Source organism: Vombatus ursinus, unplaced genomic scaffold (assembly GCF_900497805.2).
Source record: "Vombatus ursinus unplaced genomic scaffold, bare-nosed wombat genome assembly UNPS02006779.1, whole genome shotgun sequence".
In the NCBI taxonomy this organism is placed as follows: Eukaryota; Metazoa; Chordata; class Mammalia; order Diprotodontia; family Vombatidae; genus Vombatus; species Vombatus ursinus.
In genome coordinates this window covers 21,727,009-21,748,482 of record NW_020946557.1, presented here as the reverse complement: position 1 = coordinate 21,748,482, position 21,474 = coordinate 21,727,009, and the positions used below count along the sequence as shown (strand labels likewise).

General features: G+C 36.2%; 1 protein-coding gene and 1 long non-coding RNA gene across 3 annotated transcripts in view; one reads left to right on the top strand and one right to left on the bottom strand.

The window, feature by feature from the left end:
• The window catches only part of LAMA2 (laminin subunit alpha 2), a 793,905-nt gene that overhangs the window by 161,317 nt on the left and 611,114 nt on the right, over positions 1–21,474 (bottom strand). For both annotated transcript variants that reach the window (XM_027848591.1, XM_027848592.1), the window contains exons 33-34: positions 19,914–20,056; positions 17,413–17,511 (exon numbers count right to left, since the gene is read on the bottom strand). In XM_027848591.1, coding sequence (XP_027704392.1) covers positions 17,413–17,511; positions 19,914–20,056 — 242 coding nt within the window. The remainder of the gene's footprint in view (positions 1–17,412; positions 17,512–19,913; positions 20,057–21,474) is intronic.
• Positions 1–21,474, top strand: part of LOC114033155 — a 166,101-nt gene that overhangs the window by 122,229 nt on the left and 22,398 nt on the right. The gene's annotated exons all lie outside the window — the stretch shown is intronic.

Below are 21,474 nucleotides of genomic sequence, written 5' to 3'. Positions count from 1 at the left end.
ACTTTATCACTTCTTACACTAAACGGAAACCAGAGGGCTGTAGTTGACTTTTTAAAAAATCTGTGCAGTACTGAGCATCCTATAAGAACAGAGAATGAAATCCTTTTTTGGAATATTTTAAGCCAATGTTATCAGCAGTTTTTAAAGAATTCTTTAGTCTCCATGTGTGGCATGTAGCTTTACCATCTTTTGATTTAGTGAAGAGAAATATGGATAGAGCAGTCTAGTCTCTTGAGACGTTGATGAGGCATAGATAGCAAATCTCAATTGATTTTATAGATAAATTTTAAATCAATACATTAATTAAACAAAGGAGGTAAAATTTAAAAAAAAGGAAAATTACTCTTTTAACTGCTAAGTAAGAAATGCTCATTATGTGGCACATTAGCGAGATCACTAACATTGACTAAGAGGCTATAAATGACTGGTAACTTCTTCTGAAAAACATTACAACCTGAGATGAACATCAATCACAGGACCACACAGAATCCTATCCAAAAAATGATGAAAATGTAATCTTACCTTTGTATTCAAATTTAAAATGTTCTTTAATAATAACAGTTAGCATTTATATAATGCTTTAAGGTTTACAAAATGCTTTAAAAATATTATCTCACTTTATCAATGTGATCCATTTAACATATTCATATAAAATCATTACACTCAGTAAAGTAAAATACTATATCTATATTTAACTTAGTGATAGTTCCTGAAAAGGGTATTTTGAGTTTTATGGCACTATGAAATATGTTTGGATTTCATTTCTCTCTCTTTTCCTTTTTTCTCTCCTTTTTAAAAATTTCTTTTTCTTTGCCTATACACACATATATGTGGCTTTGCATTTATATGAATGTAAATGTATTTCTACTGCACTTTCACACAAAAAAAATTGGAAAATATAACCACAATAAATGAATAGAAAAAAATAACAAAGTGACTCAGTGAAGTCCTGGTTTGGGTCCAAATTGGCACCAGAGGGACTGAATTCTATATTTGCCCAGAGAAACTAAAATATTCTTGTACATAAGAGGATTTTAAATGGAACTAAATATCTAGTCAGTGCAATGTTAGGTAAGGCTCCTATATGAATTATATCCTACTTACAGGTTTCTCAGGGTACTTAAGCAGTCTGATTTATTAGCAGTGATAAAGTTCTTTGAGGTCTTTGGATAACAATTGTTATATTAGCTCTAAATATTATCATGCCATTTCTCCAACTGTACATGAAAACATCACAATTCAAAAGATGAAGACTAAGAAATTCTTTGAACTTTTTATACTCCTATAGAGTTAGCAGCTATAACTGCAATAATTTTTAATGGCATCCGTAAAGTCTTTTAAGAATGTTTCAGGTTCACTGATCATATGATTATCTTGGAATTATGTTCACACTTAGAGGAGTTACTCTTTGCAGAAGCAAATGATGTCTAAATCCATTAAATTCTTCAATTCCTGAGTAAATTTCAGACTCTCTGGCCTCACATTCAAGACCAGGTACTCTACACTCCAGCCAATCTGGATAACCTGTCACCCTCCATATTAGCCATGCAAATTGTACTTTCCCATCCTGGTGCCTTTGCTTACTGTTCCTTTTGCTAGAAATACCCTTCTTATATTCCTCCTGTTGAATGTCTACCAGTCCTTCAAACCATAGCTCCAAAAATATTTGATCCAGAAAGGCTTCTGTCATTTTTCCTAGCAAGTAATTAAATAGCCTTCTTCAGACTTCTGCCACTTTCCAACACTTTTCATGAATTACTTTCTATTATAGTCATTTGTGTACAGGTCATATTATCCAGTGAGAACAGAGACAATGTAGCATCAAATCCTAATAAATACTTGTTGAATTTGCATTTGAATCCTTCCTTGGGTAATTTTTAGATCTCTTTTTCTTTAAACTTGATTTTTTTTCTTTACATTTTTCATGTTGGTGACTCTTGTAGATAAAAGGCTCTAAAAGCATTTTGTAGTAGTCATAACTTTAAGTCTCAATCTTCTTATGTTTCCAACTGCAGATGGTAATTTTTAAAAGCCTCTTAGTGCCCCAGGCAACTCTCTAGACTGAGGTTCTTAATCTTTTTTTTTTTTTTCCTGTCATGGACAGCTTTGACCTATGGAGCCCTTCTCAGAGTAATGGTTTTAAATTTATAAGATAAAATACATAAGATTACAAAGCAAACGAATTATATCCAAATCTCTGTGTGTGTGTGTGTGTGTGTGTGTGTGTGTGTGTGTGTGTGTGTATAGTAAGTACCAGAGTAGTTTCAAATTGACATTAGTAAAGAGTGTTTCATTCTCAAGAGCAATGAACTCATAGGTCTAGTCCATATTTTATTTTGAATCATGATGCAGAGATAGACTCCTCCAAGGAACAATAAGACAGTAAATATGACCTGGGCTTAGTCTAGACTCCAGACATTTTCCCCTTTCATTCTGGAGGGGGAAGAAAATAGGAAGCGTCAGTAGCCTTCTATGACTTGGTGCCATGGAAATTTTTCAGCTCTTTTTTGAGGAGGTTGGTTTACCTAGAGTGAATGTAAATAATTTCTATCCCTTGTTTGGTTAAGAATTCTTCCTGCCAGATCCTCATAGATGACTGAACAAGTTGTGATATATGATTTTGATGGAATACTAATGTACTATAAGAAATAACGAGCAGAATGCTTTCAGAAAAACCTGGAAATATTTACATGAACTGATGCAAAATGAAGTGAGCAGAACCAGGACAATATTGTTCACAGTAATAGCAATATTGAATGATAATCAACTGTGAATGACTTAGTTATTCTAGCAATACGATTATTCAAGACAATTCTGAAGGACTTCTGATGAAAAATGCTGTCCACCTCCAGAGAAAGAACTGATGAAGTCTGAATGCAGATTGAAAAATATACCTTTATCATTTATTTTCCTTTTTTGATGTGTTTTCTTTTACAACATTGCTAATATGGAAATGTTTTGCATGACTGCACATGTAGAACCTATATCAAATAGCTTGCCTTCTAATTGTGGGGGAGAGGAAGGGAGCAAGGGAGGGAGAGGATTTGGAACTCAAAATCTTAAAAAAAAATGTTAAAATTTGTTTTTATATATAATTGGAAAAAATAAAATTTTTGAAAATTGAAAAAATAATTCTTCCTCTAGTGACAGGTGCTAAAGGTACCTACTTAATCTAATTTTCTTCTAATTTTTTTAAATGGTGCAACTCTTATTAGTCAGGCTATATATACATTTTGAGATTATTCAGACAAATCAAATTCTGACAAATTACTTTCCAATTTTCCCAGAAGTTCTTATCAAAAAGAATGTTCTTCCCCAATTAAATGTATGACCTTGGGTTCATTTAATATTGGGTTGTTGGATCCAGTTGTTTCATATCTTATTTGGTTATTTCTATTGATCTACTTTTCTATTTTTAAAACAAGCATCAAATTGTTTTGATGATCACTGTTTTAAAATTTGAAGCCTAGATATGCTATTTCCTGTTCATTCCTACTTTTTTTTCCCCATTATTTCCCTTGAGATCCTAGACCTTTTGTTTCTCCAAATGAATCATATTATTTTTCCTAGCTCTGCAAAGGATGTCCTTAGTACTTTGATTGTTTTAACAATAAATCTGTGAATTAACTAATCCCATCATCATTTTTACTATGTTGGTATATAATCCATTAGTACTATTCTGATGCCTCATCAAAAGCAGTGCCTAATGGTTCCAAGCTCTGGCAGTTCTTACCAATATGGAAGGGCTTTAAATATTGTTCCACTGATATGTTTCCTATATGAGATTGATTCTTGCTAAGGATGGAGACTCATCAATAATAGATGATTATTTTTTAGCCATGGCAACCCATATATATATGTAATGGCCTTCAGTATTTCTTTTAGAATAGTCAAATATTTTCATATTTATCAAGGGTATACTTGGTTAAAATATGAAAGAGAAGTAGGTATGCTTTTGCAAATTATATTCTACATAAGAGAATGCCTTTATGGTCACATGATCAATTGTAAGATACTATGAATATAAGATCTTACCATGTTTATTTTTCAACTGTTTTTTTTTTGAAACAGCCTTTGGTTAGATTGGACAAAATGTAGCCCCACAGGCTCTTGACCAATAATATATTTTTCATTCAGATGTTAAGATTTCTTGATAGATATAACCAGAGTGAATTTTTTTTTTCTGTGATTTTATGATTATCAGTATAAAGTACAGCATACAACTGGCAGCTGTATGCTCACCAGAGGTGTTGCCATTTTGCATATAGTAAGCACTTGGTAATTTTATTCATTCATCTAGTCATTCATGGAGAATGTACTGTACAGAAAGCAAATGGAAAAGGGATTTCCTACAGGTGCTAAAGTCCTCGAAGTAGTCTTGTTTGGGGATGATATTATGCTGATTACATCAAACTCCAGAATATGACAGAAACTCCAAAATGCTTGATAATAATGCACACAGGAAAAATGAAACAAATGAAGATTCTCTCTTGTCCAGTATGGCATGCAGTTGTATGGGTAGCCCATTATATTAGTCCTTCAGTATGTAGGGTGTGTGTGTGTGTGTGTGTGTGTGTGTGTGTGTGTGTGTGTGACTACCTATCTCTTTCTTAGATAGCATTGCAGATGGACAATGAATTAGGCCTATAACTGATTATAAAAAAGTGTTGTCTAGACTTCATTCGGGAAATTATGCAATGTTTTCAATCATCTTAAGCTGTTCCTTGACAAAAAGTCTCATATATGTCTTTGTCAATAGTCTTCTGATGATGACACTCTTTAAACTGTAAATCATGAAATATCATGACCTCTAAAGAATTCATTTTATGGGAAACCCTAATTGGCAACTATGAGTTGCCAATGAGGTGGACACAAGCAGTGCCCAACACATCAACAAATGCATGAAGCAATGTAAAAGACATAGTGGTATCTCCTTATCATCATGATACTGATCCATCAAAGAAGTATCAACAAGTGTTTATATGTTAAGCATCTACTTAATGTGCTAAGCAGTGGGGATACAGAGAAAACAAAACAAACAAACAAACAAACAAACAAAAACAGTCCCTGCTCTTAAGTTACTCACAGTCTAATGGAGGACACAACAACTCAAATAACTGTGAACTAACAAGATGAATGATAATAATAATAATAATAAAGCACTTACTATGTGCCAAAAACTGTGCTGACCTTTGCTATTATTCTCTTATCTGATCCTCACAGTGACCCTGGGAGGTGAATGCGATCATTATTGCCATTTTACAGATGAGAAAGCTGAGGTTAAAAGAGGTCAAGTGACTTGCCCAGTGTTGCACAGTACTAAGTATCTTGTTGAGGTTCAAGGGCTTAGGGGTGCTGGGACACCAAAATCACCACACATAGGTCCTGCTCAAAAGAATTTGACCCAAGCCTTCTTTCAGCCAAAGACAAGGTTTATTAGGACATCTGTCATATTGGGTAGACTCTTAAGGAATCTGAGCATCTGTGAGCTATTGGCTAGATTATAAGAATCGGAGCACCTTAATGGAGACAAGATGAACCTTATATACAGAAAGACTGTGGGCGGGATCCAGAAGTGGCCAAGTAGTATGAGGGGGACAGTGAGGTAATAGAATGCTAGGGACCTGCACTACATGACCAAGGGAGAATGGAGCCTAGCTAGGATTAAGGGTGTGAAGTGGGGGGAGGGGAGCACTGGGAGGTAAGACAATGGAGAGCTAGGCTAGGTTAAGGGTAACTGAGAATTGGGAGATTGGCCAATGAAAGGCCAGTTGATGGGATTATAGCCTCAGGCGAACCCTGGAGATTTGGCCATGTGGGAAAGTCCAGGGTTTTTCCTTTCTGGGGTCCAGATCCCAATCCCATCAATCTGAGGCTGGATTTGGACTTGACTCCAGGCCCAGTGCTCTATCCCCTGTGTCACTTAGCTACCACACACATGACAAATTGGAGATAGTATTAACAGGAAAACATTAAGATTAAGGAGGACTAGGAAAGGCTTCTTGTACTGGGTGGTGTTTTAGCTGAGACTTGAAAGAAGGATGGAAGAAACGGATAAAACCTATGTGCTGTGTGTTTGAGGTGGGAGGAGAAAAACACCTCCTTAGAAATAGCAGCCTTACGGGTCAAAGCCTGGAGGGTTGTATAAATAAAGACAGATTCCCAGTCTGATTCCACCTCCCAGGGAGGCCTCCAGAATTTTAGATTTTCCTACCCACCTAGACATTCTGATGGTCTGATGAGATTAAACTACAGGGAAACACCCCTACCCCAAACAGACCAGATTTTAGGTGATATCAAAGTTCCTCCAAAGCCAAGGCATTCTCCCCATTCTTACCCCTCCCAAACACCTGGTATCCCATACCTCCCTACTCAACCTCTGAAAAGAGGAAAGGGGCTGAGTAACTTCAACTGATAGGTTCCTTTTTGCCCCAAAGCTGAATTTATGTGTTTCTCCCTCTCTTCTACAGAGTTGTGAGCCACCTGACAACTGCTCATCAACTGATGCTAATTAAACCTTCTACCCTGGCCTTGAGTTTTATTGACACCAAGTCAAATCCACCTAGGTGGCAGGAAATGCTATCTTGGAGGATCTTAGGCTGTCTAGGCTGAGAAATCGCCTAACAGAAGCCAGGAGGTAGCAATGAGGAGGGAGAGAATTCCAGGCTTGGAGGACAGTCAGTGAAAATGCCTCAGGCAGGGAATGGACTATTTGCCGAACTGCAAGGGGGCCAATGTCACTGGATTGAAGAGTGCTTGCTGGAGTGTAACGCATAAGAAAAAGGTAAGGCAGTAAGTAGGCAGAGACTAGGTTATGAAGGACTCTGAATGCCAAGCAGAGGAATTCCCAATTCTATTACCTCACACTAAAGACGTCATATAGGCTTTTAGAAAAATTGTATCCTCCTCTCCGCGAAGGGGGGTGGGAGAGACAACTTAAGAAGCATACCTCTTGATATTTGAAACGTTTTACCAACTGAGTCTTAAATTTTATTAATAGATTTTCAGTGGCCCTTACCGAGGAAAGGAAGAGGGGGGTGAGGTGGGGGAAGGGAGGCTGAACTAGACAGGAATTCCTCAGGACTGGTTGGCCTCTCTACTGTTACTTCCCTCCCATATTCTCGAAATTTATAGCACCAGGAAAATTTGAAAGAACCCACAGATCAATTAAAGAAACAGCATATCAAAGAAAAAACACTTTGCCAGGTAAAATGGCAACATTATTAAGAATGCAAGCACAGTATAGGCCTAATTTTGTCATATTATTATTCACCAGCTAATGATAGTATGATTAGTAATGATGATAATAATGGCAATTTGATGTACTTTTACTATATAGTACTATATAGCTCTGGAAACCATGTGAAAGCTTTTAGGAAATTGGTAGTATCTTGTGGATGAATGAATTTAAAAAACCTATCTATAACTATTAATTATGGACATTTTATAATATACTGGTTAAAATATATGACTACAAAGCAAATGTTAGTAATTTACTTTTCTGCTTTTAAACTGGTCTACTTAAGAGCCTTGGGAAAATAAAATTGTTTTTCTGAAAGAAGAAAAGTTTGTATGCTTCCATCAAGCCCTCCCTAATCCCCCTTTCCCCTTTTAAGCACTTTATATCTCTCCTTTGCTCTTAACATTTTCTTTTTATATCATGTTTATTTGTGTAAGTATATTGTATCCCCTTGTTACATGGTGAAGCATTAACTATAATAGTTTTTATCTTTGCATGTCACTAAATTGTTGAATTGAATTGGATTTGTCAAAAGGAACCACCATAAAACAAGAGATAGAATTTCTGGAGCTGCCCTTGCCAGACACTATAGATTGCCAGACAGGTTTCAGAGACACTGAGAAAACTCTATGGGATGCAGGAGTGCTATAATTGTACATCTGGGCGATCACTTGGGCACATGTGAAGTCAAATGCTCTATTTTGGCCACTCTCCAAATGGAATTCTACAGCTATGTTTGGAATTGTATATAGCTCCATAAGGGTACAGTGTCATATATGAATAACATTTGTACTTGACAACAGGGAAAGAAGCTATCCTTTCCCTTTCTTTATACTGCAGGATTCTCTCTCTTGCTTATGTCAATCCTTTCTTCAAAACATGGATTGAAGAGTCAGGCTCAACAATATTCCACAATAATAGTGTCTTTGTTTTGAAGGGTTCAGAGTAGTGTCTCCATCCACCATCTCTGGGATTTCTGAAACTAAAACAATCCTTTCCAGGCCAAAGCCCTCAGTTTGTTTGGTGACCTCAGCTTTTCTAGTAGACTGTAAACTCCTTCAGGGCAGGGATTTTCCTCTGCACTTTAAAGGTGCAGAATAAATGCATATTCATAATCTATAGTCATTTGTCTCATTTTTCTTCCATAATTCAAAGGTAGAAAGCATTTTTTTCCTCTCCATTTTTTACTTTAGTACTTTAAAAAAACCATGATTTTGATTAGTGTAGAGCGCATGTAGTCTCTTTACTCATAAAACTTATGAATTTCTGGAGGAGAAGGAAGATCACCTGTTGGCTAACCTCAACTGCTGACTGACTAGTGATAAATATTTTCTCATTTAGCTAAACTTGTCTGTGAATGATAGACACAGATTCTCTTGTTGAGCTCATATTGAGAAAACCATATATTTTTTTTGAGTCCCTACACAAAACTTATTGAGCTTGCTAGAGCCTTCCAGATCTTGTGTTCCACTGGTATGGACTCTGAGAACACCAACTGGCTTCTGCACAATCATGTGATCTCCTTAAGGACAGGAGCTACTTTTTTTGTGGCTCCTGGGCTTGCTTTGCACATAGTATATATTTAATAAATATTTCTTGAATTATTGAATGAGGCCCTGCAATAAGACTTGCTTTTTAACAGAGGGGGAAAAAATGAAGTAACTTCTGGAAAATAATAGAGCTGTTTAGTAGTCAAGGCAGGGCTTGAGTCAAGGTCTTAAGGTCATAGGATTTATAGGATTTTATAGATAAGGAAGGGGTCCATTGAGTTGATAATAAATCACATTAATATAGCATTCTGAGTTTTGAAAAGTACTTCCTTCTCATCAGTCTTAGGGTAAATAGTGAAATTATTCTTATTTCCACTTTAGAGATGAGGAAACTGAGGCTTAGATGTAGTAAGTTGCCTAGAGTCATGCAGGTATCAAGTGTCTGAGTAAGGATTCAGACCTAGGTCTCTGTAAGACTGGTCAAGTTTTTTTTTTCTTTTTTTATTATACTATACTGTCTTTTCTTAATAAATGAATTTAATAATTAAATCATACAGTCACACAGCTGCAGTAGCATAGCTAGCTTTGGAACTCAGGTCCTCTGATGCTAGATCCCATGTCCTATGATTCCTAATCCCCATCACTTAACTACTTATTTGAGTGACAGATAAAAAAGATACATTGAAAGCCATTTATTCCTGCACTTAACAGGTATTTATTAAATGTCTACTATGTGCAAAATATAGAGATAAGATTTATGAAGCCCAAGCAAGTGTTTTTGCAAACGTCTGAGAATTCTGGAACAGTTTTTTCTTTATTAATACAAAAATCTTCTAAATAATTAAAGAGGCTTAATCAAATAGCTACACTCATACAGAGCAACAACAAAATCATATCATATCATTCCAGCCAAGGAATGCTCTTTTTGACCCCTTCCTGGCATTATATATAATGTTATTGATGGGTCACCCTGGTTAAAACCAGGCAAAAGAGAAATACTGTCTTGCTCAGCCATAAAATCAGTCTGTGAAATTCACTGCCACAGAGGGGCAAGGAACTAATTGCAAGGCCCAAATTCCCAAATAATGAATCAGTTTCACCCATGACAGACTATCAATAATGCCACAGATAAATGCTAAATACTTAATGATAGGAGTAATTTGTCTAGTTCTGTGTGCTTGTTCCCATGTTTCATTAAATCAGCAGTCCCTTCCTTATTCATCCTCCAACAGATTCACTATTATGTTGTTCCCTTTTGCATTTGATAAATATCTTTTTATTTATTCTAGTGTTTCTGACATCCCTTTCATTCTCTACCTTTGATTTTCTGTCCTCAACTTTTGCAATCTTCCTGGTATACCTCTGAACACGATGCCTTACACAGTTATCTTGTCTATACCTCTCTTACTTTTGATTATTTTTTAAAAAAAATTAAGTTCAATCAACAAAAGCTTTTTTTTATTATTCTAAGTGCATTTATATTTAGGCAGCATGCGTTACCTTTAGGCACACATTAATTCGTCTTTGAACAATATAGTTATTCCTTCCTTGTTTTATACGACATAGCTCCTCTCATGTATCTTGCAGTCTGCACATAATTTTCTTGGTTGGAAACCACTATTGTCTTTGTTTTCCTTTTTAAAGAAAAGAAACCAGATTCTAATGACAGCACAGTTCTTAACAAGTGAATAGACAACATTCCTGTGGTGATTTCCATTTTTGCATCTCCTATATCAGTTTGCTGTTCAAATTAATCTTCAGTTTTAATAATTTGAGTCCATCCCAGTGGTTACCTTAACATGCAAACCATTCTATATATCTAAATTTGGGAATGAAGTTCTTTTAGAAAAGTATTAGGAAATACCACAGAATTTCCACTTTAGAGAAGAGGAAACTGAGGCTTAAAGATATTAGAGGAGGAAGATGACTGGCCCCACTAGAAGATAATGAGGCCACTCCCTTTCAGGACTACTTTAAAAATATATTTTGAGTTCAGAGTTGCAAGTTTTCCCTACATAAGTGTAGCTTATAAATTATTTTAATCCAACAGTGAAAGATAATACAGCTAACTCTTTAGTCTTACAAATAATAAGTCACATTAATGTAGCACTCTAAGTTTTGAAAAGTTATTTTTTTTGCATCAGTCTTAAGATAAGTTGTGTGATTATTATTGCCTCCACTTTAGAGATGAGGAAACTGAGGCTCATAAAAATAATACATGTTGCTAAGAATCATGCAGGTATCATGTGTCTGAGGGAAGATTCAGGTTTAGGTCTCGGGAAGTCTGGTCAAGTTCTCTTCCTTTTTAACAATTAATGAATGAATCTCTTGATAGTTAAATTTTTTTTTTTTAACCAACTTTCTTCCACTCTCCCCATACAGGATATGAAAATTCAGGTTCTTAACAAAGAATGTATAAGACTAAGTTAAATTTATTTTTAGAAGTATTAGGATAGAATGGATATAAAGCTGACCTCAGAGTCAGGAAGGTCTGAGTTCAGGTCTTGTCTCTGACTCCTGCTGGTTGTGTAACCCAGGGTGTGTCACAAAACTTCAGTGACCATATAACTTTCTAAGACTACATTTCCAATCCGTACTGACCTGCATTGGTAGAGGGAATTGCCTTACCAGAAGCTATCCAGAGCAATTTGATGTAGGTATACATGTCCTCCAGATGACAATTTTGAAAACATCCACCTGACCTCTTTCTAGAATACTCTGAAACCATCTCTTTTTAGGCATCCCTACTTCCTCTCTCTCTCTTTTTTTTTTTCTTTTCTGAGGCAGTCAGGGTTAAGTGTCTTGCTCAGGGTCACACAGCTAATACAGGTCTGAGGCTGGATTTGGATTTGGGTCCTCCTGACTTCAGGGCCAGTGCTCCACCTAGACTCCCCTTTTCTCTCTTTTGTTATATGTCTTCTAAATTCTAATTTTCAAATCTTTGGTATTTTCTTATCATTAATAATATGTATTTATTATTCATTTGCCTTTACCTACTCTCCATTGCTAGTCATAATTTTAAATTCATTGCTTTTAAAGTTTTTATAACAGCATTTCTATCCTGGTCGCTTCTCGTTTTCAAACATTTCCTTGCTTCACTTTATCATACAAGATATTGTATTGGACAATGTGAGGACTTGTGTAATTTAGGTTAGACGTGGTTCTTAATACTCAAAGATCTTATACTCTTATAGGAACACAAGATGGTAAAATATATAGATTGGCTAGAAACTTTTAAAAAATATTAGAATAATGTATTGATGCAAAAGCATGGGGTCTTGGCTGATCACAAAAAGTTTTCTGGATATGAATTTTAACATGCATTCTGTTCCTGATTTCTTTTCCTGAGATTTTCAAAGTGTCCTGCCGTTCCATTTCTCTATATTGTACTAAAATAATTTCACTCAACTTATTTGGCATGTTGCTTCTGTATTTAAATCATTTGTCCCAAATTTCTTTCTATATAATATAGTCTATATATAAAGACTGCTACCTTTGCTAAATGAGACACTTCTGAGTACCTAAAGTGTATTTTTTTTTTTGCATTTAAGTTTCTTAAGTCCATCTATATTTATATTTTACTCTACCTACTTCAGGATCTGAGCACATTTGCCAAGTTTTCATAGCATGCTCTATATTCTCCATGTGGATATTCTATTTGTGGGCATGGCTATACTTCAATATTTCCATGGATTTGTAATCCTCTTCTAGAGAGGCAGACTACCACTCATTGGTCCCTGTAAAAGTATCTGACAATTAGAGCACTGGCAACTGAGTCAATATTCATTGTCTAAAAACAATGATTCAGAGCATCCTCTGCCCCCTCTTCTATGTTCTGCAGTCACTTCAAAATTCCAATGGGGTGGTGTAGGATTGGGTGCCCATTTGTATCCTCCTTCATTCCATGGATTACCATGGCTAAATAATTCATCAAAAAATGCACAGCCTAATGGTGATAAGGCTCTCCATACAGTCCTTGGAAAATATAGTCTGTTGCTGGTACTCTAATAAGACTTTCCAGAATGATAGACCTTGTATTCCACAGGCATAGCCTTTAAAAATTTAAGCAGGATATCATGGTATGGAGACATATTCCATAAAATGGCACGTTATATTTCATTATTTCAAGAATGCATGATTTAATCAGTGTGGCTACTTTCTCAATGAACACGTATTGTAACCTATTTCACATTCTAGTTGATGATTTCCTGAGTTGTGGCTGAAAAATTCATCATCTATCTTGTGGTAAACCTGTTGCTGAGTATCTCTTCACTTATGACAAGGCTAGTTTGTCGTTAGACACACAATCCATTACTTGGCCCAGACACTAATTCTTTTCAGAACTGATGCCTCACTTCATTAACTTAGACATTTCACTGGAATGGGTTTTTCAGCCAGATTATATTGGAAGCCAATTATATAATTAGGGATAGCCAATCATTATAATAGCTTACATTTGTATAGCTCTCTAAGGTTTATAAAGCACTTTATAAATATTATCTCATTAGAGCTTTACAACAACTTTGTGAGGTAGGTGCTCTTATTATCTCCGTTTACAGTTGAGGAAACTGAGGCAGACAGAGGTTGAGTCTTGCCCGAAGTCACACAGATAGTAAGTATCTGAGGATGGATTTGAACTTAGATCTTTTGATTCCTGGTTTAGCACTTTATTCACCGTGATTTCATTGGCATGGTTGCTGCTGAATGAGAAAACTTCCTCTACCAATGCCAGTTGGTAAATTTTCTGCAACGTAGAGGCTTAGAAAGGTGACAAGAGCATTGAGATATTAAGTAACTTGCTCTTCATCACACAGCCAGTACATGTCAGAAATAGGATGTGAAGCCAGATATTTTAGGTCTTCAGTTATGTCACCAATACTATACTTTGTATTATGTGTTCAGGACAGAATGTTTTCCTTCACATGATTTGAATTCCTTCAGGTCATTGCTCTGTTTCCCTTTAGTAATATCCTAGCCACAAGATGGCAGACTTTATATTATTTTCTTCTTTCTCCTTTTCTCAGTCAAAATCTTAGTCTTTTTTGCAGTTTTGAAATGTAATAATTCCTAATATATTTTTTAAAAACCTTACCTTCCAAATAGCATGTAGGAGTTCTATTTTCATGTTTAAAATACATTTTAAATACTTTGGTTTTCTCCAAAGATACATGCCCCCCCCCTTTTCTGTAGCTTCTTTGATTTACTCATAGTAATAACTAGATTGGGTTTTAAATCAAGCATTTTCTTGTTTCCCATTCCTAACCATAAACAAAGAGTCCCACATGGCAAAAATTCATGATAGTAAGTATGAATGTTTTATATTAGAGAGAAAAATCATCTTGCAAGACTATTAATGGTGTTTTTCTTAATATGTCTGACAACTTCTACTTATGTGCCACTAAAAGGGTGTTGGTGCATTTTGGAAATAACAAACTATCTTGTAATTTTTCTGACTTTGTACTGCTTCAGACATTTGGAAATCTTAGAATTAGGCAATACAATAAATAGAAGGCTACTGAAATATTTATTAAGATGATATGTGTGTGGCATATGTATTTAGTACATCATGATGGTAAATATGTGAGGAAAATGACATTTAGAAAGAAAAAAGCCACCTTATTTCTTGGGAGAAACAACAAAAGTGTCAAATTACAATGAATGTTTGGAGTTCTTAATGCACATTTACCCTGTAGTCCAGGTGCTATCCTGGTGTGCCACTTTCCTATCAAGGAGAAATAACCTGGAATGCCCCCCTCATGTTGGTTTCTGCCAAGAAAGAAGCCTGCAGGTCTGAATCTCTCTGGTTGTGCCAGGAATGGAAGAAGATGGGATGTTTTCAACAGAGTGGCTTTTTCTTCCCTCCCTAGGGACAGAAACCATCCCACAAATGAGCATGGGGCTTGAGAGAGGTGAGTGTGAGTGAGGAGGGCTCAGAGCCAAGGAAGCTAGATTGGATTTTACTTTTGTGTTGTGTTCTTGGAGGAAAGTTGAATGGCTGTGGTGGTGGTGGAAACCTCTCTGCAACTCCCTGAGGATTTAAGGAGCTAAATTGAGGCAGTGATAACAGAATGCAATCCCCCACTGGCGACTGATTATTTGGGAGGGGCTAGGTAGGATGGAGTGGCAGAAGATGGTGTTTGCTTCTGCCAGAAACTGAAAAAAGGTGAGCTGGCAAGATATGAAAGCAGATGGGCCAATCAGGAGGGGTGGTTGGACATCATAGGTATTTTTTATTTTTATTTTTTGGAACAAAGAATTCAGAGTAAGCCTATTGGTTGACAGTCCCTTTAAGAACTATGAGCAAGATCCTGAAGGCTTTTTTCTTTTCAACTTCCTTCTCCATGCCTATTTATTCCCTGGCATTTATTTGTGTATAGTTCGTTTCCTTACTATTCCTTAAGCTGTTTATTTATTCTGAGTTTCATGAAAGTTGTATGTTTTCTTTCCGTACACTGGTTGAAGTGGTATTAATAGGAGATTCCAGTGGCTGGCTGAAATGTATATACATTTAAATAAGGTAAAGATTCCAGTCTTTGGCCAATAGTTAGATAATATGGGCCTGATCTTGGGGTTCAGGAGCTATATTTTGAGTTTACTAATAATTCTAGAGACCTCTCCGAAACCAGAACTTAAGGCTTTTCTTTTATCTGTACATCAATAACCTAATTATTATAACAAGGTGTGGATGATTAAATGTCCAACTCAGATGGGAGAGAGGGAAAGGAAGGAAGGAGAGATAAGCAAGGGAACAGGGAGCACAGGAGAAAAGCCACAGAGGCTTTTAGGCAATGTCTCTGTCCCTCTCTTACCCCCAACCAGGAAAGGAGAGGGGAATAGTTGACTAGAGGGAAGACAATGGTCAAAGTTAAGCCCCAGAGCCAGGCCCAGTCTAGAAAGATTCAGCTCCAACCCCTTACAGAATGAGGAGTAGAATAGAAAGGAATACCAACCAGCCAGCTTTGCTTTCCACAGCCATATTTGTTACTCATTCATACTTTGATTTATTTAACATTTATTTAGTGAGACAGCATGAGATGTAAAGGAAAGGGGCCCTAGAGGCAGGAGTGCAAATTCTGACAGCTGTATTACCATGACAGGCCCTTTATCCATCTTGAGCCTCACTTTCCTCATCTGTCAAAAGGAGATAATAGTACTTACAGCACCTACCGGCAAGCACTTTGGAAACCTTAAAGGCCTATGTAAATCTGAGTTATTAGGCTATGCTAAGCACTAGGCTAGGCTCTTAGCTCTCCTTTGAAATGTCTAATGATGCCATCAATTAGATTGAAAAGACAGCCTGCTCCAAGTCCCATTCTAAGTCTCTGACATTAACTATTTACTGCCTGAAAGAATGTTCTCAATTAATGATTCCCTTACTCACATTTTGTGTTGTCCTTAAGCATCTTCCAATAGCCCAGACGGGAATTTCTCAAAAACAACAAAACTCACCCAGAAGCAAAATTAACTTTAGCTTTTAACAAATGTTTGCCAAAGAGCACTTCTAGGAAGACAAGGAACTCCAACAATGAGGGTATGTCAGAGCACCCTAGAGGGTGCTTCCATTTTCCAAACTAAGACTCATTGCCCTTGAGAATAACTTCACCGTGCTGTCTTTTGCTGCTTGTTTTCCCTGAGTTTTTATTTATTTAACTTAAAAAAATTTAAATGCTGTACCCAAGACTTGCCTTTGAACTTTAAACCAACTGAACCTGTAACTGCTCACATTTAAATTAATATCGACGCATAAAGCTTCATAATAATTTTTCTTTCATTCCCTCCGAGTCTTCTTCATCAGAATTCCTTGTCCATTTCTTTTCGTTCATTTTTCTTTATATGGTGGAAGTTAGTATGTGCTCCATTTTTTGGTTCTCCCCTTTTCCACTTTATATTATTTCATTCAGGTCTTTCCATATTTCTTTGTGCTCCTCGTATTTGTTGTATTGATTGCAGTAATGCAATTAAATTGCAATAGGCAGCATTGTGTAGTAGAGAAATGGCCCAGATTAAAGTCTGGTCTCTTACACATAGTGGCTGAGGGACCCTGAGCAAGTCATTTAATTTCTAAGTGCCCCAGGCAACTCTCTTAAGAATATAAATTGCAGAATAATTGTCAATCTGCATTTGTGTATTATTTTCTCATTTAGATCTTCCTAAATCCTTCCCCCCAAGTTTAAAAAGAAAAGAATTCAAATGCAAAAGGATAAAATCTATTTAATTTTCCTCTATTATTGGAATTTAGGGTGCTTTAAGTTTTTTTTTTATTTTTAGAAATTATATAATGCCGTTGGGAAGATATCTGAACAGATAGTTCTTTTAAAGAAACTGATACTACTTTTGTCTCCTCCACTTTTCAACATAATGGCTTTTGATCTCCTATAATTAGCTATCTCTTCCTCCCCCAAACCATCTAGCAGTCATATCTGCTGATGGTTACTCATCCTGCTATGAGTCAGGAGCAATATGCCTAACTGCATCTTGATCTATAGTTGCAAGTATTGGGAATTACAAAGTGAACATTTATTTGTGATGTTTGTCATACTTCATTGACAAAATGAACAATAACAGTGAATGGGAAAATGACATTTTGAGAGGAAAAACAAATTTTTCCCTCCACTTGTTTGATGTTTTCTAAGATTGTGTCTTCCAAGGAGACCCAAAGTACTAGTGGTTCTGCACACTTACTCTAGTGAGAAGTTCATCCATTTCGGTCACCAATGTATTCAGATTGCTCTCTGCCAGTTGAAGAAGTCTCTCTGGTGCCCGCTGAGGTGACAACAAGTGCTGAAAAATATTTATTTCAAATGCCTTTCAGTGAACAGTGAAAGCAGTGATCAGTAACTGGGAGATGATCATTTAACAATGATAATACTTCCTATATCTTGCTACAAATGTGAATTCAAGTATCTCTAAATCTAAAATCAAATAAAATTCATATAACCACTATATAACTAAGGGCTATGGGCTGTAAACCTGAAGGGAAAGAATGGAAAGAGTCTAATTTATCCAATCCTCTGCTTTTATGTGGATGAATAACTAAACAATCTTATCTCTTCTTTTTCTTAATGTTCCCATGGGCTAAATGCACCTCTAATCAATCAATAAATATTTATTAAGTGCCCACTATGTGCCATGAACTATGCTAAGTGCTGAGGATACCCCCCAAAAAGACAAAAGATGGTCCCTGCCCTCAAAGGAGTTTACAATTAAATGGGGAGACAATAAATATCTATCTATATCTATATCTATATATGAAGCTATATACAGGATAAAATAGGAAATAACTAACAAAGGGAAGGCATTAGAATTGAGAGGCCAGGAAAGAGATTTTGGTTCTGACTCATAATGTTCTATGACTTGATGATAAAACTTTTTGTCTATTTCCTTAATTCAATTGAAACCTCTATTTCTTTCTTAAGCCCCTATCTCCTTGTTTCATCTTCCTTGGATGTACAAAACCAATGGTTAATATTATGTTTAAAAAAGCAATATGTACTTAAAGATGCTTCAGGAAGAGGTGGTCAATAAGCACTTATACACCTACTATGTGCCAGGCACTGTGTTAAGTTCTGGGGATGCAAAAAGAGGCAAAAAATAGTACCTGCTTATGGTCTAATGGTGGAAACAACATGCAAACAACAAACAAGGTAAATATTGGATAAACTGGAGATCAACACAGGGAAGGAACTAGAAATAAGGGGGCTCAGGAAAGGCTTCTTGAAGAAGGTGATATTTTACCTGGACCTTGAAGGGAAATCAAGAGGTAACATAAAGAGGAAGAGTGCTCCAATCAGTGCAAATGCCCTGAGTTAGAAGACAGAGAGTCTTGGGCCAGGAATAGCGAGGCAGTCAGTGCCGCCATTAAGAGAAGCAATGTCCCACTGCAGAAGTGTCAGGCACCCATCCTGTATTGTGGCTGTGCTTAGCACCTAGTAGGTGCTTAATAAATGCTTATTTTCTTCCTTCAAACCACTACAATCCTTAGATCTGTTTCAGATAAACTGTCTAATCATACCTCTCCATCATGTGTTTATGAAGTTTATTTTTTATTTTTGTATTAGATTCAGCCCAATGTTCTAGCACAGAAGTGTCAAATATGGCCAGTGGAAAAACTCCCCAGTTGGCCTGAACCAGATTAAAATGTAATTGGGAAAAATTTAATAAAATAAATAAAAATACAATAGAATATCTTTAATAGATAATATAATATGTGGTTTAACCATATAATATACTGTTTAGTGACCTCTGTTTCCTTTTGAGTATGATACCACTGTTCTAAAGGATATGCTGGGCCAGGAGTCAGGAAGACTTGGGTTCAGATCCTGTTTTTGGAATTCAGTTTCTTTCAGGCTCAGTTTCTCATCTTTTAAAATGTTGATCATAGTGCTTTCACTCTATTAACTATTTCCTATTTATCTTGTATATAGTTTTCTTTGTGTTGTCCTTCCTATTACATTGTAAGCTCCTGGAGGGCAGGGACTGTCTTTTGCTTCTTTTTGTAACCCCAGAACTTAGTAATGTGCCTGGAACATATTAGGCTTACTTAACTTAATAAATGTTTATTGATTAATTGACTATCTCATAAAGTTACTGTGAGAATCAAATGAGATAATGTACGTAAATGCTTTGCAAACATCAAAGGGCCATATAAATGTCATTTATTAATATTAAGAGTGTATTGAGCACACAGTAGATGATCAATACTTTTTAAACCCAAGTCATGGTCTTCCTCTTCCTCTCTACATGTCTTCTGTTGTCAGATTTAATGACCCCAAATCCTTTTACTTTTCTTCATAAGCTCTATTTCCCATACCTTCCATGAAAGAAAATGTTTTCCAAAGACTCTACTTCTTCATCACATCCTCCAAAATTTTGCCCCACACATGTACATTTTGTTCTAGTCACATTCACCACCACCTCTTTGAATTCAAACAAAGGGTGATCATAAATGCAGATGTTAGTGACAATTTATGCCTCCTAACTACCTCCAACTGACCTCATAAAAAAATTGAGATCACCTTCAAAGAAATGCTTTGCATTCCTCAGATAAAAACACTTTCTGTGTAAGCAGAACAAGCAAACAGGACAGTTATTATTTACCAAAATGTGGCAATAGATATTTATTGTATCCATGCTTTTGTATTGTACTTGGCACTCATTATGACCGGATAGCCTTGCAAACATACCTTTAGCTCCTGAGTCACATTTTCAAGATTGTATAGCATTTTATATGGTGCGGGCAGTGGGCCAGTAAGGTTGATGCTAACAGCCATCTGCTCAAGGCGAGCCAAGTCACCGAGAAGGAGTCCTGTACATTCATCACCACAAACTGTGAAAGGATAGTGACAACGAATATTTACTTCTGCTAAATGTCTGAGGCAGATGTTCAAGGATTTTAGCTCTGAAATGTTTTACAGCCCACATATATTTCTGTGAAAGATAATGCTACTCATCTCAGATAATTAACCCCAACAAATGCATGGCAGTTGAAAGAGATGGAAATAGCAACAAGGGAATAGAAGTGCCTTATTGCCCAGAACTTGATAATGTGGAATGATGTTATAAGACAAAAAATGAAATAAGTAGACTTAAGATACCTGAGAAGAAAGGGGGCTGTTTGAGGGAGGTGAGAAATGTAACATTTCATGCTATGGACCACTCCACACAAACCCACACATGAGCAATCTAAAAGAAATATTTGAACAGCTGGTGAATCACAAAGATTACAGGCAGCCTAAAAAGCAGCTAAAGTTGTAATGCACTCCATTAGATTGCTCTTCAGGATATACACAACCATTTAGTCTCCACATGCTTCATGTCCTACACATTCAAGTCTTGCACAACTACTTGGCCTCAGGTCAATTGGGGAGAGAATAATAAAAATGAAACAACTACAGGTTTTTCATGTTGATGCATTTTAGAGTCATCTTTATTCTTTCTATGTTTTTGTTGTATATATGCAGGGGTCAGCCATTACTTCTTAGCCTCTGGGCCCTTACCAGCTATCCATGGAAAAAATGACTACACATTTGCTAGTATTGCAGAGTACCATATGCAGCCTTGTAGATAAACAATTGCTAAGGGCAAGTAACAATTCATACTATTCAAGTATTTAGAAATGTCTACAACTATTTTGCTGCTTCTTAAAATGCCTGGGAAGAGCTAGCAGAAACTGGCAGGAATAACTTTTTCTGAAAGGGTGATACATTTGATTTATACTTTCAACATAAGACCCATAAATAACATAGTAAAAAAACCACATTTCTTACAAATATTATTTCACTCATGGGAAAGAGACTTTTAAAAATAATTATGCTTTGTTTTTTTAATATTCAATTTTCAATATTTTTCAATAATTCAATAATTTTTCAATAATTTCGTATTTTTTAAGATCATATAGTGGTGACATGGAGGAAGGCCAACAGACTTGAATGTCTGCATGCCAGTATGTGTATACTGTATTTATAGGTGGTTATGATGCTTTGAGGTACCATGTGTCTATAAGTTGGGAGGAGCAAGGAGTCAAACGAAATGGAAAATATTCAGATTTGCATAGACCTTGGATTATGCCTTAAAGGGGTAAAAATTTAATTATTTCACTCAATAGACCCCTTCTAAGCTGCCTGTTGGCTAGGAAACCATTAACTAGAGCCTGTATATAATGAGAAGAGCATAGAGAGTGATTGTGCCATGGGAGCAGCAGTTCTGGATGAGTTACAGAATACTTTTCAGGTAGCTTAAACCCTC